This window comes from Lottia gigantea (genome assembly GCF_000327385.1).
Source record: "Lottia gigantea unplaced genomic scaffold LOTGIsca_81, whole genome shotgun sequence".
Lineage (NCBI taxonomy): Eukaryota > Metazoa > Mollusca > Gastropoda > Lottiidae > Lottia > Lottia gigantea.
The window spans coordinates 962,383-987,089 of NW_008710694.1; the positions used below are offsets into that span (position 1 = coordinate 962,383).

The window sequence follows — 24,707 nt, forward strand, 5'->3', positions numbered from 1 at the left end:
TACAATATCTTTGATAGCTTTCTCTATAGGATTTCAATTGGCGCAAGGTAATTGCTTTCCTCAGAGATATATTTTCGTCATTGGGGTAGCCCTTCCCAGCTTCTCTCAAGAGTTAATTCAAGGATAAGGCCATAATTATTGGAATTCAATAGAAAGTATTTTATTGTTTGTGTATGAGAATGTATCAATAAGAAATGAATGAGCTATTATTTACTATATACTATGTTTATCTTTTGTTTGCTTCTAAAGCTGAAGTTGAGCATTAAATTGAACACTTACAAGCTATCTTAATATGTGACATGACATGAGTCATAGTGACCTAAACTTTAAAACAGGAAGCCCAGGGGTCAGAGAATTGTCAAGGGGCAAGCAAGGGTCACAGCACCAGGCATGGAAGAACTCAATGACAGAAAATTTGAAAGTCAGTGTCTGATCTATATCCCTCTATATGTTCATATTTCAACTAAAATAGAAAACAACCAATTTTATTTATTCATATTTTGTACTTTATTTTTCAGACAATTTTTCCACAAAAATGACAAAATAACATTCATAAATTTGTATCGATAATCTTAGAAAAGGTTTTTTCAAGATGGCTTTATATCTTGAAGATGAAATATACATGAATAATAGATATATAGATACCTTCTTTACAATTGGTATAAATGTAAACAAAATGAAAAGTTCATGTAAACAAACAGGAAAAATGTAAACATTCTTAATAATTTAATGTAAACGAAAATTGAAAATGATAACAATGCAAACTATGAATTGAACAGTAATATGTTACAATATTTGGAAACTATTATTTAATGATTTCATTTCACCAATAATTTTAAATGTTAGTTCATGCTGGAGATCTCAAATAAAATGTACATGAAAATTGAAGAGAGGAGCAGAGGATCGACTAGCACTATATCTCAACTACGTTTATAAAAGATAAATAGAAGAACTCTACAATATCACTACAATAACAGAACTGGGGCCTTATTCTTAAAAACTTCACTTAAAATGATTTTAGTGTTCCAGTCATCTGATTGGTCAATCATTGAAATTGATTTTAAATTTAGTTTTATTATCCAATCAGATTACTGTATTTCTTTAAATCTGGATATTATTTAAGTTAAGTCTTGGAGAAGAAGCCCCTTGTTGTAATGTGTCTTATAATCTATTATACATAATATATACCAAAATTTTTCTACTGTTCATACCTTATTGAGACAGGGAAAGGAAAGTGTGGGGGAGGGGGGCAATTTATTAATAGCAAATCTAATGCAGATCCCTTTTAATTAGGGACAAGACATGAATCATATTGACAAAATATTGCACTGTGAAAGAGATAGTTGGTATGTTTGAGCAAACATTTAAGTAAAATGTGATATGTCAATGTTTAATATCTGATTTTAATTTAAATTTAAGCATTTGAACAGCACAAAAGTTTCCTGAATAGGCAAAATAGTTGCAAAAAATCGAATGAAATTATCGCTTGCTCTTAACATATCCTAATAGAGATCTTTAATCAAAAAGGCAAGAAAATCATTTGTCAGTCTCTATACAAAATGATATATATATACAGAAATTAACACATCAAGCAAATCTGTCAAACAAATAGCAAATAAGATTCCCGTACCCCTTTTCTTAAAGTATCGTAGATTAAAGTTCAAGCAAACGTAATCTAACAATTTGATTACATCAAAAATAAAAGTTTTTCTTCACTTAACGTGCAAGTGCAAGTTCAGACATACAAATTTTTGAGAAACGGGGCCAATGAGAATCTTTGTCCTATGATCGCTTGGTGTATCAGTGTCAAAAGAAAAAAGCTGCATGACAGACAGCATCTACAAAAGATCATTCTACTATACACTATAATATAATATAAATCTTATAAAGTATGGACAGTTTTGGTTCGATGTTTAAAATACAATATAGGGTCCATTAGTTGTTCTTCATTCTATTTACTTTCATTTCATCAAGCTGATTGTTGTTTTCAGCCGTGCTGGCAATGATGACTGGCCCTTTATATTAATGAATGTGGAATATAAATTAATGATGAAATAATATATTAATACTTTATGAGATCATTTGTTATTAAATTTCTTAAATAAATCAATGACTGCCTTTTATACAAGAATTTGGATTCCACCAAACTGAAGCCGATGATCAGCCATATTTCAAAGATGTGAAGCAGTATGAACTAGTGTGGTCTAATCCTTAACCCTTTCAACCCTAGCAGCCAGTTTACCAGCCACATAGTTACGCGATATATCCAAGGGGCTTGTAAACATGCCTTAACCAAGTTAAACATTCACCTCATACATTTTAACTTATTGAGGTTCAGGGTGTATAATGTTTTATTTCATTTACACTGAAGTGTTCAAAGGGTTAATGATTTTCTTAAATCATAGCACACTTCATTTTAACATCTTTTTATTTTGAGATCTACAAACTGATTTGTTATGTAAAATGGCTTTTGATACACTATGTCCTTGATTAAACCACTTGCATAGTTGAATGAATGAAAATGTCTGCCATTTTTCCTTGAGACAAGATGATGTAATTCAATTAATAAAAATATCTGTATCCTGCCATTTTAAATAAGGCTTGATTTATATCCACCTGATATTATTTGAGCTTCAATGGAAGCTTTGTTGTTTTTTGTTATTTTTCGAGCTCCAAAAACCGTCATAATTTTATACCTGAGAAGTTAATTTTATTGTCTTGTGTTTTTTAACACGGAAGCTGATTTATTTCTTCACCATATAACACAGGTTTTGATGATGTAATACACAATACATAATGATGTACTACACAAGTTACTAAGACGCCAATAAACATTTATTTACAAAATGATTTGGTTTTTTCATATAAATAATGTCAATCAGAACTCCTCACTCAGTTGTCAAGTATTCATTTCATCTCACAAAGGCCACACACGTTTAAAACACCACACTGCTTTAAGCGGCACACTGTCTGTCACATGGTACAATTATAACTTTACTAGGTCATGTCTATTAGTATACACTTTGTGATGATGTCAAAGGATGATGTCTATATGTACACAAATAATGATGACATACTGTACAATAACTGATTATAGAGTACCCAATATTTTATAACCCTGTATTGTAACTATTCAGCAGATGCTTGTGGGATTAGATGTGCTTGACTGAAAAATATAAACAAATTCAAAATTATTTTGCTGATACAGGGATTTAACTTTCTTTTACTGCCTTAATGAAGACCTAATATAAAATATAATTCTCATGACCATCACCTTCTCAATATTTTCTAATTCAGAGCCACAAAGCCATTTTGTGGAAATTTACTCTGAGATATTCAAGTCTAAACCATTTAATTTAGAAGGATATTGTCATGAAACTATTTGTAGACTTAGCTATCTTATTTAAGGATGTCAAAATACATGCACACGATAACTTGCAAGAATTTCCGGAAAAAGACCCTTTAAATATGGTAATTGTTTGTGTCTTTAATAAATTCAAAATAATAGTTATACTCACATGAATGAGGAAGTTATCATAAACTTCAGTAAGATGTTCTAATTTATACTGATTAAGAATAATAAAACCTTCTAATTTAGGACTGATTCTACGTGAACAGTCTTGACAGTGGACAATAAACTTCTTATCTTGTTCTTTAACAAATAATATATTAAACACTTCCAGCTGAAATATGATAACAAATAATATAATAAATAACACAATAACAAATTAATATAATAACAAATAATACAATAACAAAACATATCGACTGTTAAGGTGATGCACTATATATCAAAACTATAGAACACTACCGAAATAGAAAAAAAAACATAACCTAAAACATATTGTACAAAGAGTTTCACACTGTGCAATCTTCAACCAACTGACCTATTTCATTCTACATTTATATCCCTACCTACTAAAATTAAACAAGTAGAATATATTTCTAAGTTTAAACTCCAGATATTTCATTATCTGGTAGAGGTGGTGATTTGTCATTACTAATCTGAAGTAATTGTGAATCACCAGTAATAATACTAACCTCACAGTCATCACAATATGTAGCAGCTTCATCTTTCTCTCTACCCTGCCATTTAATCTGAAAACCTAATTCTTCCACAAAATCAGTCAACATCTGAATCTGTCGTAATGATCTCATCAATACAGACCTGAAAAATATTAATAATAAAACATAAAGCTAGCTATTCCCAGAATAAAAGACCAAACTTTGATTAGAGTTATACTATGTAGACTATGAAAATCATAAAATCTCAATCATGTTGTCCTTAACTAGCCGCTAGATGTGGCGATAGAGCAACACTACTTCATTCAAATGATTCAATTTCTTACATAAGTTATAATTGTATAAAGCAGGAAAACCAAACCACTGGATCACTAGGTACCGTATAGGGCACAAAGACTATGTTGAAAATTTGTCAATGTCTAGACCCTAGATAGTGACGGTCTCACATCTGTATATCAAGACCCAGGAATAGAGGTAAGACCAGAGTTTCACAAGAAAAAGATAGAAGAAAACACTCACTTGACTAATTCATAGAGTCTAGGTTCTACTATACTAATATTACGAGCTATACTCCATGATAGATGTATCATTGGCACTATAGATTTATAACTTTGTAGTTTATTCCACTCATAACGTTCTAATGCTAGCTGATATTGGAGAGAAGTTAAAGGACCGACATTCCAAGCTATGTTATTACACCAACCCTATAATAAAACAGACAATAGTTAAAAGGGATACAGGTCAAATTTGGATTCAAGTAGTCCATTCTTATATAATTTAAGTAATAATCAACACAATTTGTCCTGGATATACAATCATACCTGATTGACTCTGACTAATATATTGTAAATATAAAACTCACACAAAATTTGATAAAAGTCACAATTCACTTTTAAGATATTATCAAGATATCAAGGGCTGTAACTCTGTCCAAATTTGTCAAATTATAGACAAATTATGAACATAATGTGTGTGTATAAATACCAAACTTACCACAGCTTGTACCCAATGTACTGTACCAGGTCCAATCCACACTAGATCACCAGGTTTCTGTATAAATCTATATACTGGTACATCTTCTTCATACAGATCTTCTAATACAGGCCACCATGATCCCGTTAAATAATTTATATTATGTCTACAAGTATACAGGATATTGAAGTTAATTTATTTTCATAAAAATCATCAGAATTCGACACATATAGAGATCTTTCCCTCCTTTATCTTCAATAATTGAATATTTGATACATTTGGAGAATGTCTAGTATGCCGTGTGTCAAGTATCTCTACACAACCAAGATATACGATAGCATGTTGTATTCAAAACATCATTTGAAAATTGATACTTGTCTCTGACCAAATCAATTAAATACAACTGAATATATGTAACAACCAAAAGTGCAAAAAATTGCAAGAAATATTCAAGTTCTCAAAAGGAGCAAGGGAAGGTAATATTACCTTTCACAGAGACTCTGTATAACTCCCCAATATTGATCAGGTACCGCAAACCATTCACAATCACCTGGTCCAATATTAATATTTACAGAACAGAAATTATTATTTTCTTGATGACCTGAAATATATACATTATCTCACTTTAATTGATGGATTGAATACTCTTCGATTAGACAGAATATGGAGAGATTTACTACTAGAGTTGTAAATGCAAATTTCTAAGGGCATCTACGATATAGTGGTGTCAAAACGCTTAGTTTAAGTGAAATTTCAAGAACAAAAAATGACTTAAAATTGGAATGGTAATAATAATCATTTAATCCTCTTACAAAAAAACAAAATAAATAGTCAACTAACCAGGTGTACGAGATCCAGGCACTTTCATATATAACTGTACAGTATTCATACCTAATATGGTATGACCCACATGACTTAATAAATTAGCAGCAGACACGACTCGAGTAAAACTGGGTAATTTTGATAATTCAAATAACTGATTCTTCCATTTTTTATCATCGGATAAATCTACATTAGTACCAAATTTTATCACCTTCGACTTTTTCCTGGAAAATAAATCAAACATAAAATATAACTGACTATTAAATGAAATGAAATGGAGTTTTACAACCTACTCTTCTAAACCTGTTAGGGAAAAAAAATTAAATCAAATGCACCTTATAGTGCTAACGAACACAAACATCTTCCAGTTGAGCAGCTGAACTTTGCCTAATCTTTAATAATTTAATCTCACTGATGGTATTCTGAATTGATGATTTGAGAATAGACAGTTGGGAGAATGGACATATCACAAATATCATAATTCTTCGTTAGAAAGTTTATATATTTGAAAATGGTTTGTGATGTAAATAACTTACTTTTTAGAAGAAGTAGAAGAGTTAGAATCACTATCAGAATCTTTATGTTGGCCTTTAGCTTTATCATGTTCTTCCTACAAATATATTAAGATACATCATCAAATATACAAATACATGCTCAAATATACAAATATATTAAAATATAATACAATATTTCATACAAACTGATGATAACTAGTGGTGTTACTAGGAATTATTAGGTGGAAGGGTTGAGTAGAGGCCACATTATCAAGGGGGTAAACCAAACCAGACATTTAAGATCTTAGTGATGTCAGATATCAGATTCTCCTGCCATTACACTAACAATAAGCCTAGCCATCTCAACGGCCTTAGAAGCTTAGATATTAGACTAAATACAATTTAGCATTTCTATATTGCAGAAACCAGAGACATATGGGGAAATATCTGATAGATGCAAATAGAAGGCATTAATGGCTACTTCACCACGGAACCCATTTACAACTCTGTGTAAGATAATCGTTCAGATACAATCAGCTTAATGCCGAAAAAGACTTACTCGTAGAGATTCTTGGAAGGATGAAGCCTGATATTGAGCATATTTTGCTATAGATGTGTGACTTCTAGAACTAGCACAATGCCATACTTTTCTACCTAGCTGATCTCGATTCTCATCAGGGGCTTGTTGTTTCTGTAATAACAAGGTTAACATATAGTTATCTTTGAATTGATATTCTCTGACAGAATTACAGCAAATCCCTTGAACTGTACAATGTGTCTGGATTCAAAAAATATGTCTACACAAATTCTAACTTGTTGGGTTATCATGAAATTATATGTATGGTTATGACTGTTGTATTATCTAGAGTAGTTGAGGATATGTTCTTGACTTGGTGCTAGGGGTGTTTGTTATCTAACACCAATCATAGATCATCAGAAAACAGAATCATTACCTGTGCTCTAACTTCTACTCTATGATCTGCATTAGCTTCAACTAATGTCTTTGTAGAAAATAATCCTAGATCTACAATAGATAAATTATGTTTTTGTTAAAAAATTACATAAGCAGTTCTTCTCACCGTTCAAATACTGTACATTCCAACTACTTTCATTTTATAGTCAACTAATTGTATTAACACAAAAACAATCACTATACATCATCATGTATTGCAGTTTAACAGCTCTGTACATTGTTTAAAATCAAATAACATCTTTAAGAAAAATAATTTTCTAGTCCAAAAAGACATACGTACCTAATTTGAGTGCTCCAGCTAATCCTCGTATAACAACTACTGGTTGTGAATGACAGTATTGCTGTAATTCTGGTGAGAAGGCATCACGTTTACTTTCTAACTGTAATATATAATATATATAAATCAATTAACAAACCAACATGAATGATAATCGTTCTTCATCGTCGAAAATCCTGGCCAAAAGCATCCCTCCACATACGTCACACTTAAATCTTGAGGAGCAGTCTGTTATGGATGTTGGTTTCTCTCTAGCCTTATGTATGGCCCTCTTATCCTTTGTTTCTGATAGTCACCTATATTCTGCTGCACAGGAATCAGTAGAGATTTGCCAGTTCCATATGTAAAACCATGTGGTGTATTGCAAAAGAGAAGGGTCATGGTTGCTTATTTGACTCTTGATTTCACAGGAGTATAAAAACGTGATCACTGGTTGTGTAATGGAGGTATAACTTCATCACTTATGAGTACGAACAAAGTTTCTATAGCATCAAATTTGAATATTGTATATATTTAGCAACTTACATAAACACTAGGTGTTGGTGGGTTCAGCTGGTCTTTAGATAATGGTGGTGTTGGAGGGCTAGGGGGTGTAGGGGGTGGACCAAAATCTTGTAACATATTAGATAAACAGAAACCATGTTTACCTGAAATATAAAGCAAAATGTTTTCAAAATTGGCAATTTTCAATACAATCATACTTAATTTTAATCTTGATGCATATCTAAACCCTAACCCTAACGTTAACTAACGTTAAGCCGTAAAAAAAACAAGTAATTTGTATTTGGTACTCAAATGGATATGGTATATATATCAAACTGTAAATCATCAAAACAGTATCCGAGGGATTGCCTTTTAAAAATAGAATGCACATGTGGCTTTAGTAGGACCAATGGTGGTACAAACTGCTTCTACCACACTAAAACTTCATGAATATTCGATGACCTTATTGCCAATTTTCCCTATCAAATTACTTTATATTAAAGTACTTACCCATGCCTTTCGATAGACTCATGATTTCTCTAGCTGATAGATTAATGTTGAATGCTGAAATAATTTTTTCTGTGGATAATTTCCCTTTAGATTCTTTCTTGTCTTCTGTTTTAGTGTCGGAAGAGTCGCCATCTTGACTGTCTGTTGTCGTGGAATGTACCGATTCTATATTATCTTTATCTTCTTTTATTTTACTATCTTCTGATCTCTTACTCCGTGAAAATTGAGTTATGAAGTCTTCAGCGATGGAGGTAGTAATATTTGGTCGTGAGAGAAGACTGTTTATTTCCTGTTCACTCATATTGGCTGCTCGTAAATTATGTACAAAATCTGCGGGTAAATTGTCCGAGATCGATGTTAGATGACGTGATCCTGGCGTGGGTAAGGATATTCCTGAGGCGTTGGGATTCATCGTTGTCCCTTGTGATGCTAGTGATGATCGATGTGATGTCACTGGTCCGTTACCACGGTTAAATGGAATGTTGGAGGCAGGAGGTAGATTTCCGTGTAACTGTAAAGGCACTCCACCGGTCATTCTTGGACTGGTATCTCCCGGCATTCTTGAGTTACCTGAATTGGTCGGGAAATCATGATGAGTTTTGTGAGACGAAGAAAGGAAACCAGAAGACAAGTGATGAGAGCAAGGAGTCGGTGATGTTACTTGGTTAGATTCAAACGAGAAAAAATTATCAAGAGATTTTGTAAAGTTGGAGAAGGTAGGAAAACCAGAAACAGTATCATGCAGGCGTCGTTCACTAGATGAGAAATAGTTGAAGGAAGAAGAAGAAGGTGAAGGTCGTCCAAACATGTTACCTGCTGAAGCATTATGCTGATTGGTTGATGGACTGGTCACCTGACCTGGTCTTTGTTGTCCAGGTCGTACCATATTACCCTAAAAATAAAGAGCAATTATATTTTAGAGAAGGAAGTGAGCACAAAATATTTTTAAGGGGATCTTGGGACATGTCATGTCCTCTGGAAAAATTTTGAAAATGAAAGGCTAAATTCCTACGTTTTAGTGAATTCTAAATATTATTCATTCAATTTTTTTCATTTTAGGGGTATGGGGGCATGCTTCCCCTGGAGGCTTTAATTCTACTTTCTAAATAATATTCTTTCAATTTGATTCTTTTTCTTTGAGGGGAGGCTCCGAATTTAATGACCAACATGTGGATTTCTAGGGGGAAATGGGCTTTCCCAACCTCAGAGCTGCCACATGAATAAGATCAGTAATTAAGCTAGTAACATACCTGTGATAATGATTGTTGATGAATACTATATTGATGCTGTAATTGACGTAATATTGTTTGCTGTTGAGGATCTAGATTAGCCTGGTTGGAGGCTAAACATTGTAATAGATTGAGTTGTTGTGGGGTCATAAGACCAGGTTGTGGGGGAGGGGTCGGGCTCTCCATACTCTCTGATGATGGCTGAAAATAAATTAGCAAAAAATAACAATCAAAATAATCATTCAATCAATGTAGCAATTTTTTCATTTCCATGTTTATCAATGAATATTAACAGTTCTAATATCATTCCTTTCTTTGAACCAGTTACTTAGTCTTTTATTCAGTTGATCACATGATGACTTGCGTTTACACACTAATAATGCTGAAGAGACCAATGTTTAATTCTCAAAACAACAGGTATTGACATGACAAGAGCTTATCAGATCAACAACTTCTATAAAGCTTTTAACATTTCTTTTATCACGACTTCTGTAGTAAGGAATTCAAACACTGAAATATCTTACCCGTTTCCTTGCTTTCTTGTCCTCTTCCATTTTAGATTCAGCAGTAAGGTTTGGGTTGGCAGCATTCTGACCGGCAGACTATAAATAGAAACATCTTATTATAGCCACTTTCCTAGTGTCAATATTGTGGTCTTAAAATATCAAGTATGTATCAAGAGTTGTCTCCCAATAGTGAGAATTATGAAAGATGGAGGTCATTGAGGGTTTTATGTTTGAATCCAAGCCATTCTATGGCCTATATATATTATTTTCTCAGCACCTTAAAGACAGGCATTCTATGCTATATCATAAACTTTGCTAAAATAGTTGCCTAGGAATGAGGAAAATAAAGAGTTTACACACCTGTGAAAGTCCACCAGAATTCTGTCTAGAAGTAAGTTCAGCAGGAATTGGTAATTGCCAAGCTTCTTCTATACTAGGTAGTGTACGTGGCCTGAAAATATAGATTAATACATTATAGTAGTCAACAACAATTCATATTGAAGGTAACCGAAACCATGGGCTGAGACCACACATCAATTGAAATTGTAATAATAATAACTTCATTTCCGAAAGGGTAAAAATTAGTCCATACTTTGCCTCTTACAGACAGTAACCAAAAAAATGAGAATATCACACATAAAAATACTTACTTGTTTTGAAAATGTTGCATTGGTAAATTCTGGTGTAAAAACTTTATTTTAGCAGATAAATTAGGGGTAGCATAAGCTGAAATATAATAGATATATATACTCTTATAGCAACACCTCACCATAAATTATTCATTAACTAGATGTAACATCATGGTGGCAGAAACTCTTCTCTCTGAATAAGTAATGGTCTTATCGACTGTTGAATAAATTGAAGATAAATGCAGAAAAATTTCGGTATTTCCCAAATGATTACAGTGTTGCAAAACTACAATTAACAGAAGACAAAACACTTAGGTTTAGTCTTACAGCATAGGTCTTACACTTATAGGAATAAGTATGAGTATATGTGAGGCTTAAAAATAACCTATACCAACCTTTACTATTTCTAGCCGCACTTTGATAGCAAGTTAAAGCATCAACTGGTTGATTACAAGATTCATATAAAACACCTAGATCTGTCCAGGCTGCTTGGTGAGATTTGTCTAATTGTACAGCACATATATACGCTTGTAAAGCGTCCATAGGCTGATTCTGTTGTTGATATAACACTCTACAATCAGATATAACATAAGTTATTTGACCATCATAAACAACATTAGTTACTAGACAATAATAAATAACACAAATAAATTTACATTAGTAAACGTAATAACATCTAACTTTCACATATTCTATTGCTCTGTGACCCAGGCCAGCACTTTTATTGAGACTTACTTTAATACACCTGAATACCATTACTGGTTTACCCTCAATATGTTGTTATTATATCTAAAGCTAAAATGGGCTGTCAAATTGGACTCCTGTAGAGTGTCAACATAGTTTATAATGTTTACATGGATCTACAAATATTCATAGGGATACTAATATACAATGTCTTGTTAATTGTCATCTACATCAGCTGTTTCAGAATTGATACAAGCAATAAACTACCTACCCTATAGAGCACCATGTATCAGCATTAGCCTCAGATTTATCAATAGAATGACGATAGTAGAGGAAGGCATCGTGTACTTTACCAGCACTTGAAAAACATCTACAAAATATAATCATACATCAATATAAAACAACAGAGCAAGCAAAATAATAGTAACAGATCCTGTTAGAATTTGGTTGGACAATAAACCAATCATATACAATTTGATTCCCCCTAAACTAGTCTACTGAAATCTGAGAAGGATTTTGGACGTAAACAACGCAAGTGAACAACAAAGGTGTCAAGATTAATCCTGTTCAGTGAATTTCCTTATCTCAGTCAACATGACTTAAATATACAAATTTAATAGTTTAATAGTACTCAATATTTTCAATCTAGCTGTCCATAACACATGATAATAGTTTAAAATGAAGGAATAATAAATTAGTACAAGACAAACCCAATCGACCTAACAAGTCCAACTACAGTTTTCTTACAATTGATATGTTTTATAATGCTACATTGATCATGAGAAAGTACATAGAATTCGCATATCTAATCCTATCATATCATATGTCCAACCAATGTTTCCACTAGACCACAAACAAAAGGCACTGGGAAATATTTCAAATGATACTTCATGCTCATTACAAGTTACTAATTAGTGATAAGTAATTAATTAAGTAACTAAGAGTACTTTAATGCATTCTGACTTACTTAAGTAGATATTTTCAAAGGAGGAATCATATTCTTAAGCATGTTACAGTGTGATAATAATAGTCAACTATTCCACTTATTGAACTATTATTACCAACAGTTGATATCAGGTTACTTGACAATAAAATTTGAAGTACATTTCATAACAGTACTAAATATGTAACTTGAGAACAAAATTCTTAAGTGCAATAACAATATTTCTATTTATAAATATTGTTTATAAGACATATAGAAGTAGGAAGATTACAATAAAACACTAAGATATATAGATATACTACTTCTGCATTTATTACATACTATGTTTGGGACACATACAGGTAACGTTATCAAGTATCATTTTTACTTGATAACGTTACCTGTATGTGTCCGAAACGTAGTAAATGCAGAAGTAGTATATCCACATATCTTAGTGTTTTATGTTTCTATTTGTAGTAAATCTTATAAGTCTTAACAAATACATATATGCCATCCTTATTCATTATCTCTGTCCACATAATTATAATGTGGTACAGATATTTTTACCAAAGACCACGGTGGTGCTCGATTTGTGGGTTCTGAACATGTTCCATCTGTCCGACTTCTAGTAGTCTATGAACCTGTATAGAACAGGATATGTCTCAATCAAAATTTACTCCTTTCTCTACCATTTTGAATTCTGTCTACACCAATTTATACCCTGTTTAAATTTGTCTTCATGAATGTCCAGGGGATTCCATGAATCCTGAAACAGCAGAACTCATCAATAGAGCCCCCCAGATTACTGACTGGATCTTTGTTCAAGTATTGTCTTTGAAGATTGATAAATAATTTCAGTTGACTTACCTTCCTAACAAATAAGATGTTTGTCCATTAGGGTCTAATTCTAGAGATTTTTGAAGGTATTGTATAGCTCTGGTTTCACGGTAAGCTTTCTCACCAAATGACTCAATACTATGATATAACCAACCTGTAAATAAATATAACTACATCAATACAAATATCTTAAAGGAATTTAATACACATAAAAGTTTACCATCCCGTTTATAACCAATGACATGGACAGTAACTTCTGTAGAACTTTACTTAAATTTGCAAACCACAAGGGTGAAATAAAAATAATGAGTTGAAAAGCAGAGGTTCATGTCTCATAAGAGGGTTTGTTTCCTTAAGACTCAGTAGCATGAATAGGTGTTAACAATCTTTCCTCATTATTTCAGAGTCAGCAGTTAATATTTTGAAAGATCATGGGGAAATCAGTTTTGCCACTACACAAAATCAACAGTACCCGAGATCTAGCTATTCTCAATTCAACTATAACTTACCTAGTTGTCGTAATGCTGTAGCTTTTACTGTCTTAGTCAGATCTTCTGCTGTTAAAAGTTTCTCATACACTTCTTTAGCTTGTTTATGTTCTCCCTGTAATGTTTCATACAATGTTTAAATCATCCAGAAAAAAAGATAAGGGATGAGGAAACATAGGCTAAAAACGGCACTGGAAAACTGCTTGTTCTGGAGGAGACTGATAGTATGAGTGGCAATACGTGAAAACTCAAGGGGTCCAATACAGTATAACATGCTCTAGATATCTCTAGTAGGTAAAACTGCCACATCATCTTTTAGTATATTTCATTATATAGTCAACAGGTTGTCACTAATGTACACGACTTATAATATTCAAGAACAATATTACTATTACAGAAAAAAAATAAAAAATCTTTACCTCAACTTCCAACAGATGGGCAATGTTTAACTGAACTGAAAATAGAAAAATATTCAATTATTATTCACATTAATTCAACCATTACAATATCATTATTATCCTCAATTAGCAGAATAACCTGTTATCTTACATAAACCAAGATGTATATTTTACTTGAAATAGACAAATTATTAAACAAATAGTTTTCTTAAATATATTATAAAGTTGTTTTCATTGTCAGACAATCAAATTTCTTAGTTTTAAATTTTATCTTTTTTTAAAAAATTTTTCAAAGATATTCCAAGTTTAAACATAGAAATAATTCATCCATAAGTTTATTGGAATCTTATTATCTTAATGGTATACCATATCCATAATATTAGGATAAACCAGAACTGTGCTGATACTTTTACTGGGTGTATATATTCCTAACCTTATTGGACTACTGGAGTCATAACAATGACTGTGTACTGTAATTAATGTCACTGTGCACATGTAATTGTCGAGGTGACCTAAATGTAATGCAAGATGGCACATACTGCACATGCATGCACAACAACAATAACCCAAACAAAACAAACTAAAACATAACACAATGACAACAGTTGAAGCATGTTAATTGTCAACTAGCTTTTCTTCTCTTTGTTAATTTTCTCTACATGCTCAGCTTGCATCATCTTAAATAATTAATTCAGTACAATCTGATTCCATCATTAATATAGTCACAATCTGATAAGACTGATAGCTTACAAGATTAGGCAACACATGTCTACAATAGTCTTTTATTTTTCATTGAACAATTTTCTTTTATTATCAAGAAGGTAACAGTCAACAACTGATAGCTTGCTAGACAAGGTAACAAATGCCTATATCAGTAATATTTCACTGTGAAATAGGACAAATTGTGGTTCCATGTGACTTAAATTCAATGTGGCAGTGTACAGAAAACCGGAAAAGGGCATCAGATACCCTGCTGATAGTATCAGGAATATGAGATATAGATTCAGCCTGTATATCACATCTGATAAACTACCATAGAGAAATATAATACATAGTAAAATAAGGAACCATAACTCATGTTTAACAATAGAGCAGTTTACTCCTGCTAGAAATACAACCTGGAAAAATGTCATTGATGATTAGAGTGACATGATATAACCATCTGGTGTCAGTGAAACCGACAATCCTTATCTATTATATTATCATATAATTACTCCAGTTTATATTTATATTCTACTGTATAATACGAGGACACAAAGACAATATATTATTAAATTATTCTGACACCATAATGCACACCTTGTCACAGCAAACAGCAAGGTAATAGGCCCTACACTACTTTTTGTCCTGTTTTCTTTGTGATGAAACTAGATATTAGTTATACATTTTATAATGAAAGCTTAATGAAATTTCCACTATGAATAATAGAATAGAAATAACTGTTGTTATCTTGCTGACAGCAACTTGCTGTTAATTATGAAAGTCAGAAGTTATTTCATTATTTTCACTAATATAAGAACCTGAAGACTTCCTGACAAAACTTAATTTGAGCTATCAATATAGTTATACATTTCACACAAAGAACTGAACATAACACTTTAACCTCAGAAAATAGCACATAAACTTCTGAACATAACTATCAAAACATAACATATAACCCTCTGAAAATAACACACAAATCTCTGAACATCACACCTAAACAGATGAACATAACTTCTAAACATAACATAGAGACTTCTAAACATAACACATAACTTCTGAACTTAACACATGAACTTCTAAAGCAAGGAGGAGAGGTCAGACAAAATATAAGGAAGTTAAGTACTTACTTTCTTGTTTTGATAGAGTACATTCGCTGGAATCTTTCTCTGCTAACCGGAAATGCTGAAAGTAGAAAATAAACCTTTATTTAGCTTTCATCATAATAATTCACTGTAACTCAGTTCAAAATAATCAAAAGTTTATTTGTTTTTAAGTTTACCAACTGTTTTTAATTATCAACTATGTATAAGTATGTAATACAATAAGCCAAGTAGTATATTGCATTTCAAATCTACATTACAACCAAAGTTTTGATAACTTATCAGTTCATTACATTTTTCAGGTTCCTTTTCAAATTATCAGCTTTTACAAGTAGTAATAAGATAAACTGTACACTAGGCATGTATTCAAAATTACAGCCTGTTGAAAGTTAAAAACTTCAATATATCATAACGTACAGTAAAGACATTGTTTCAATATGAAATTGAATGGGGTTTTAAAGAGGTTTTCTAGCCATTTATAGCTTTTATTTACATCATTCGTATTTCAATCAGTGTGTGGTTACTGTAATTATAGAATTACTGAAGTGTTAATGACTTCACTATCGCATAAGCTGTTAATAATTAGCAGCTTTTGCGATAGTGACCTCATAAAACACCTACTTGTAGTGGAATTGCATCACCTAGAGACGACTGATTGAAAAAAGAGAATGATGCAAATTTATGCTATCTGTGTCTTCAATACAAGTTTAGAAAATCTCTAAAATCCCTTTAAGATTAAACATGTTAAATTTAACATAGATAGTATACTTGTGATTTGAACATTGTTATTTAATTGGTAATACAGTACCAACAATCCAAAACTGCAAAATGAAACTTCGAAACAAAATATTGGCAATACATTATTTCATAATGAAAAGTGGTATCATGTGTCTAGAGAAGGGTAAGCATACCCTGCCTGACACCACACCTGTCATTGCTGTCAAGTTATGACTGAATTAAACGTGGTTTTTATAGACCTTCTTTATCTTCTTTATTAACCCTCAAAACCCCACTCTTTTACAAAGCTTATAAAACAAACAAGATAAAAACAAGCCAATTGTCATGAATGTAAACTTTGTTGTAAAAGAAATAAAATTCACATTCCACATCTACAAGTTGTCATAAAATATATACTGGTATATAAATATAGTGACATGCCAGGTGTACAGTGGTTTATGAATCAACTTGTAAACCAGTCAAAAAAACCTAAATGTTGTTAATTACAAAACGATGTCTAACAGTATCAAACAGACATAATTTTAAAAAATGTATACTGTAGTTCAAACATTCACAAGTAAACAACTTAGAGAACATCAAATCTTGCACTACGAGACAAAATAACTAAAAATTACTACCACCAGATGAATGTTTCTAGATACTCGTATCTACCTGTAATCCTTAAACAACATTTAGAGGTATAGATCATATAAAATAACCAAACACAATTTCATCATATACTACTCCAGACTCCAGAGTATTATTATACACAAAGTTTCAACAATTTACATTGTCATCATTGGTTAAAATATATCCATCTATAGTAATCTATAAACACAAATAATTATCTGCACAAATATGAACTGAGAAATAGGGCTATTCCAATCACTTTGTTAACACTCCTTGAAATTTAATCAAATATAAATCTGGTAATTAATAAATAGTTCAACTGCTTTAATTCAGCAATCACAGTTGAAATTTCCTAACACACCTTGAATTTGAACCTGAGATAACCACTGTATTAAAATTCATTCAAACACATTATTTCACCTTTAATTAAGTAGAAAAGTAAATTTCATCAACACACCTTTAAATTCAATCTAACTAGGTCAATACAATTCAATAATTCATTTATTAATAACAGAAATACAGATTTTTTACTTGATAAACTATAAAACATTGACAGGATGCAGGCAGGTAAAAAGATGTCTTACATTACTACCTGTAGACGTCGAGTCTGTACCATATTTATAGACAATTGTTAAATAACACACAATACACAATCAATACAAAATACCACCTTAATCACAGTCAGGAGACAGACAAAAAACATAACACCCCCTAAAACACTGCAAACTTTTACACTCTACATCTATTGAGACATATTCAAAACATCACTTGATACACTAGTCTACATGTCTATGACCCACTGCCCTAAATACTAGATTACCCAGACTGTAGTAATGTTATAAAGAATATCTTTTTACTGAAAGTGCATAAGCCACATTCTTATAACAGTTTTCTCCAGTGAAATGGGAACAAATCTTATCTAAACCTTCAATCTAGAGCTATGTAAATTAAAACTGTTTACAATGAAAATATTTGGACTGTAAAAATTAATTAGACAACTTGACAAATGTCAGTAGAATAAATCTCTCTATCTTGACTCCGGTGAAATGTGACACTATTTATTTTGTGGTTTCTCAGATCTCACAAATTGACTTTAAACAAAATAAAAAACCCGAAAATATTGAAAAACATGGGATTAAAAATCTTAATCATCAAATATTCAACAAATGAAATAAAAAGTTTTATTTGAAAGTTTAAGAAAATACGCAGAATTTCTGATCCATAGTTTTCTTGATGCTTTGTCAATATCACTTATCACTTCATACATGTATTAAGATATTGTAAACTCTTTCTTTGTTTGAATATCATTTCTCAAACTCAACAATATTGGATGTAAAATGTATAATTTTGACAACTCCTAAATACACTGGTGACAACTGAGATGTAAAGCATGAGTTAATGCATGTCTAGCCTGTCTTTTTTGATAAAAAGGTGTCTGCCTGTTTTTTTTTATAAAGAGGTGTCTTTTGATAGACATGTCTAGCCTGTTTTTTGATAAAGACTGCGTCTAGCCTATTTTTTGATAAAGACTGCGTCTAGCCTATTTTTTGATAAAGACTGCGTCTAGCCTATTTTTTGATAAAGACTGCGTCTAGCCTATTTTTTGATAAAGACATGTCTAGCCTATTTGTTTGATAAAGATTTGATAGAAATTTTTGTGTGGGAGGATATTGACAAGGGATAATTCAACATGTAAAAACTGTAATGTTACCAGATTAACACTAAAGCTTCACCTTGTGGTTTGTTATTGTCTTCTCTAAGCCATTAGTCAACAAACAGGAGGATCTTTTATCAATGAAATACAGCCAGAATATAACAGGCATCATGCCAATTTCAATATTTATAGTGGAATTAACCAGAAAAACTCAAAAATCTCTCAGTCATCGACCTTTTACTCTACATAATTTAGTATCCTTTACTCTACATCATTTAGTATCTTTTACTCTACATCATTTAGTATCTTTTACTCTACATCATTTAGTATCTTTTACTCTACATCATTTAGTATCTTTTACTCTACATCATTTAGTATCTTTTACTCTACATCATTTAGTATCTTTTACTCTACATCATTTAGTATCTTTTACTCTACATCATTTAGTATCTTTTACTCTACATCATTTAGTATCTTTTACTCTACATCATTTAGTATCTTTTATTACTCTACATCATTTAGTATCTTTTACTCTACATCATTTAGTATCTTTTACTCTACATCATTTAGTATCTTTTACTCTACATCATTTAGTATCTTTTACTCTACATCATTTAGTATCTTTTATTACTCTACATCATTTAGTATCTTTTACTCTACATCATTTAGTATCTTTTACTCTACATCATTTAGTATCTTTTACTCTACATCATTTAGTATCTTTTATTACTCTACATCATTTAGTATCTTTTACTCTACATCATTTAGTATCTTTTACTCTACATCATTTAGTATCATCTTGAAACAATAACATTATCTCAATATTTTCTTACTGTGTTTTAATAATTCAGGGTAGGGTATTGTGCTATGTAGTTGTAGGTTTTATGTCGCAAGGTAAATTAATCAAGCTTGGATAGCACTGACATGTTACTTGCTCTATGGAATCTCAAAAGTTCCGGATTCCCAAACGACATATTTGAACTAACAGATGCAACTGTAAGTACAATTTGAACTACAAGTCAGAAGAACAAATTTCACAATTAATAAAGAAATTCTGATACGTAAATATAAATATATAAATATAAAAATATTTCATAGCCTTGATCAGAATTACAAAACTGTCTCCTTCAAATCATACAAAAACACAAAACAACGCAAAAACGTTTGTGTTGGAATTGCGAACATCAGTGACAGACATACTCTAATTAGTTCTTAAAAGATATTTTGCGTTTCGGAAATCTTACTTGCCTGAAGGTTATTACACTCCTTTAATTTTATGCACTACTTTGAACAAGATATTACAGATATTATTATTTGTCGCAGAAAGAAATGCGTAATCACATTAATTAACTAGGTATTGCCCAATAATGCCAATCAACTGATATTTCAAACTGAACTACAATAACAAAATATTTTCACTGTTAAAATAGTGCTCAATACATCAGTTGTAGAGCAATAACATCACACTTTGTGAAACTCTCAGTAACAACATAAATAGGTGAAAATATTATCTAGAAATTAGGATATGTTTATTAAGTTGAACAATGTAAACAAATAATGTTAAAATAATAGTTTAGGTCAACGTGGCCAGTTAGAAATAGTTTTAAACTGTAAAACAACCTAATTATCACGTACTCTTAGTTTAAAAGTTAAACTCTTTAACTTGGCACGTCACATCATGAAGTGTGACACAAGTTAACGTCACTACTTTACTCTACCATTTGGCACGACTCCAAGCTCGGATGATACAATTAACGTTTAATTACCTTTTAATTAACAAAAGGTCATTATCAAAATCTCTCACTGATTTCATTTTGAATTGATATAATGAAAGAAGTGATGAAGTCTTTGAATAGAATTTAGCAACTGTAAGTATGATATATATGTATAGCTTTATGGAACAACAATCACTGGTAAAAGTTTTATGTAACTTTTCGACGTAATAATTTGAAAATCACTTCAAACAAAGTCTCAATTTTTCTAACATCAGAAAGCATTATCCAGTATTTACAGTTTTTGAAAGAAATGTTGCCAAATCCAGTTACAAAGTGGCGTCAGGTGTTCAGGAAAAGCAAGAATGTCCTGCCTTGATGGTGACTATTAAACCGTTCTCAGTGAGAAGATCAGAAGATTTTGATATACTCAATAAGTAATTGACAACAGCTCAATGCTTAATCAGCTTATTCAAAATCCATGAAAATAGCAAGTTGAAAAATTGACCAACCTTTAAACTGGATTTATAATTTCCATTAGATTTAAACATCAATCCTAACCGTACATGTATTTCATTGGTGCGTTTAAAGGATGGGTCACAGTACAGCACCTCTTGAAAACTTTTTATTGCCCTGAAAATAGAAAATAATAATTCATTATAATATATATTCATTTGCTTAAATCTGACTATCATTTTACTTCAGTATTATATAGTATAAAGTATCTTGTTATGATGTAAATGGAAAGGTGTAATGATTCTTACGTTATCTATATTAATAATTGTTTATCAGCAGAAAGATCCTACTTTCATATTTTCATAATGAAAAGTGCTGCATATTGAGTAAATTGGCAGGTAATGGATATAACTATAAAAAATAAAATCAACCTTTCTAAAAGAATTGAAACAATATCAGCCCTAGAAGTTGTATATACGTGCATGTTCTTTAAGCAACAGAACTTTGAGATTTAATTATCACAAAGCAAATTTGTTACTAAAATTGTGTGGCTGGTTATTCAAACATTTTTCCGCAATAATTTGTTTGAAGGAATTTAATTGGTAAAGAAGTAAACTCTCTACCAATCAAAATTAATGACGAGAATATGAGATTGTGACAGCAACAACTACAGGATCATTGTCATGTAACGTTGCTTAAGGAACATGATATACGAATAGAGAATCAATCTATTGTATGATATTTTGCTGAAATATAAGTTATGCAGTCAATTGTTTAATTTAATCATCATCATTCACCATTTTTCTAATCTTGGAGATGGCAATTAAACAAATATACATAATAGCACGTCAGTTACAACTGGAAAATATAGCTTGATCAGCACCATTCAACAACTTCTACCTGAACAAATATTTTATACATAGTGACGTTAAGACTTTGTCATTATTAGACTACTGTAGAAGAGTTAGATATAAATTGATGTAATAATGTTGATTTTATAAGAGATAGATTGATTTTATATCTAAGAATAGATTGGAATGGTATTAATAGTAGCAACCCAATAACCTCCACATGTAGGCGAGGAAAAATGAGGTAAAACTATTGATCTACAAGGAAACTAGGAAATTGCCATTACCAGCTTATTTCTCTTATCTTTTCATAATGTCGTCAAAAAATTGTTTTTGCCTCAAATAATTATAAATCATGACGAAAATGCTATAGAATGAACTTGTTGTCATGTTTCTATATAAAGTCAGTCAGAATTCAGTTCAACATAACAGAGATGACGTCAACTTGGAATGAGTTTATACGTCAAAGAACTCTACATTCCATATATGGTCATGTCGAAGAAATGTTTAAAAAATATTGATTTTTCAAAATACTGTCTGCTTTGAAATTTGAATTCAATCTTTCAGAATTCTGTCACAGATTTTTAAAATAACCGTTTCAGAAATGCATGACATGATAAAAGATAATATGCTTACACTAGTCTAGCTGACACAGTGATATTTCTGATTGAAACTGGCTGAATTCTACTTTAAAATTTAACTTGTGTTGATCTCATAATTCCAAATGATATTTTCATACAAAATATCATAAAAATATCATTTTGAACAACTTAATTAATGAATAAATAAATGGATGAATGATCAAATCCATTAAATGGAATGAATAAAGAAATACCTTGATCAAGTATTTAATTAGTAAAGATATAGAAATTTCACACATTATAAAATATTTTTAACTATTTGCATGAAAACTTGTGAGAAAATAAAGTAATTCAGAAAATTTATTTTGACTTGGCAATATTTCTGAATAAACATGTTTATGAAAAAATTCTTTACTATTTCCAAACATGTTATGATATAATATTATTGATCAACATGTATATGAATAACTTTTCAATTATTACTGACAATATCTATGCAGCAATTCTTCATTATCCATAGTGGCCGTAAATTTTCCAGTCGCATTTTGAATGTGCTCTATATAACATTACTATGTACATTAATATATATGAGTATATCATAATAATGTTACTTGATGAGATCCAGGTTTGTTATTATTATCTTATAGCATGATAGAAAAACACATTAGGCAAAATAACATTGTCTTCAATTAAAACTAATCATCAGAAAGCACTGTATTTGTATTATCTAAAGAGTAAACAGACACAGATATACCTTAACTAGATAACCTGATGGCTCTCAGAAATGTATGTTACTGTGTAGAGACAATGGACACAAGCCCAGATTTTTGCATAATATGCAAACAGAATTACTAGTTTAAATACTGAGATACTGAGTAACAATCATAGTTACCAAATAGGGAGCAATTAGGTGTGGAAACTTTTTCTATGAAGTGCTATCTTTTAAATAATGAATTCATCAATTGATAATTTCATGAAAATTCTCTTATTATCCCCAGTATTAACAATATAACTATAATTATTATAACATACATTGAACAAGTTGTGTTTGATGTATTGTATAATAGTAATTGTTGGTGGTAATGTCTGATTCACTATATGCTCTCTATATAGCACTAGACTTTACATCATTTATTATTTATAATTAAATACAATATACCACACTGATTAATATAATCAAACTTTTACATTATATATTTCTTTTCATTTTATATTACAGTACATTATATAAGTACCATTGTCTTAATTACAATTTCCATCAAGTGGAGTTTCTATGAGGGGCCATTCAGAAATGGGTATGGCCAGGCATTGGCTTTATTGGCATTGGATTAAAATTTTTATATTAGTTCTTAAATGTCTGGTGCTGTAAACCCTCAAGACAATTCTGTGGCCTCTTTACAGCCCCTCCATGATTCCTAGAAACATCACTGTTACTATCTGAAGGGTAGAACCAACAAAAACCTAAAGAACAAATTTTTTTTGAAAGCTATTTATATCAAGTGACATATGTGACAACAAGAACTTGCAAATATTTGAAATCATTTTTAGCACTTAAATGACCATTCGCCACAAATACAAAAAACTGGATCTGAGAGCTAGCCACATTGAAAAAACAGCTATTAGAACAGAGGGTGGCTTTTTTTCTACACCCTAGAGGTGTCAAATTATTGTACTTATGTTGTCACCCCCAATCTCTAGAATAAAATATAAACAACTACAAAAATAACAATTCAACAAACTGACACTGGGCAGGCCATCAGAAGTACTGGCTAAGGCATTAGAATGATCTTACCTCCAGGAAGATTCAAACCTACAGCTTCTCCACTCTCAGTTACATCTCAAACTAATCTTAATCAGATTAATTAAAGTTGTTGATGACTGAATACACCCAAATCAAAGTTTGGTGGAAAACGTGCTCATTGATATATACAACAAACAAAGGAATACACTTGAGTAACATTTCCTAGTAGAGGTGTGAATAAGAGAGGAAATAGAACTATAAATAAATGATGACAAAATGAAATATTACTATATGATTGTATGTAAAATTTCCCCATGTT

At 31.2% G+C, this 24,707-nt stretch overlaps 1 protein-coding gene across 1 annotated transcript in view; it reads right to left on the reverse strand.

Moving 5' to 3' along the window:
- Window positions 1-3,356: 3,356 nt before the first annotated feature.
- LOTGIDRAFT_132923 (hypothetical protein) overlaps window positions 3,357-24,707 on the reverse strand; it is a gene marked incomplete at both ends in the record, with an annotated part of 53,443 nt that continues 32,092 nt past the window's right edge. Inside the window, 23 exons of the mRNA XM_009067322.1 lie at window positions 3,357-3,683; window positions 4,042-4,168; window positions 4,543-4,727; window positions 5,017-5,161; window positions 5,482-5,596; window positions 5,836-6,074; window positions 6,354-6,427; window positions 6,871-7,002; window positions 7,265-7,335; window positions 7,565-7,664; window positions 8,087-8,208; window positions 8,693-8,947; window positions 9,852-9,984; window positions 10,293-10,385; window positions 10,650-10,740; window positions 10,940-11,015; window positions 11,260-11,489; window positions 11,874-11,972; window positions 13,392-13,515; window positions 13,871-13,964; window positions 14,269-14,303; window positions 16,077-16,131; window positions 21,275-21,395. Coding sequence (XP_009065570.1) covers window positions 3,357-3,683; window positions 4,042-4,168; window positions 4,543-4,727; window positions 5,017-5,161; window positions 5,482-5,596; window positions 5,836-6,074; window positions 6,354-6,427; window positions 6,871-7,002; window positions 7,265-7,335; window positions 7,565-7,664; window positions 8,087-8,208; window positions 8,693-8,947; window positions 9,852-9,984; window positions 10,293-10,385; window positions 10,650-10,740; window positions 10,940-11,015; window positions 11,260-11,489; window positions 11,874-11,972; window positions 13,392-13,515; window positions 13,871-13,964; window positions 14,269-14,303; window positions 16,077-16,131; window positions 21,275-21,395 — 3,043 coding nt within the window. The remainder of the gene's footprint in view (window positions 3,684-4,041; window positions 4,169-4,542; window positions 4,728-5,016; window positions 5,162-5,481; window positions 5,597-5,835; window positions 6,075-6,353; window positions 6,428-6,870; window positions 7,003-7,264; window positions 7,336-7,564; window positions 7,665-8,086; window positions 8,209-8,692; window positions 8,948-9,851; window positions 9,985-10,292; window positions 10,386-10,649; window positions 10,741-10,939; window positions 11,016-11,259; window positions 11,490-11,873; window positions 11,973-13,391; window positions 13,516-13,870; window positions 13,965-14,268; window positions 14,304-16,076; window positions 16,132-21,274; window positions 21,396-24,707) is intronic.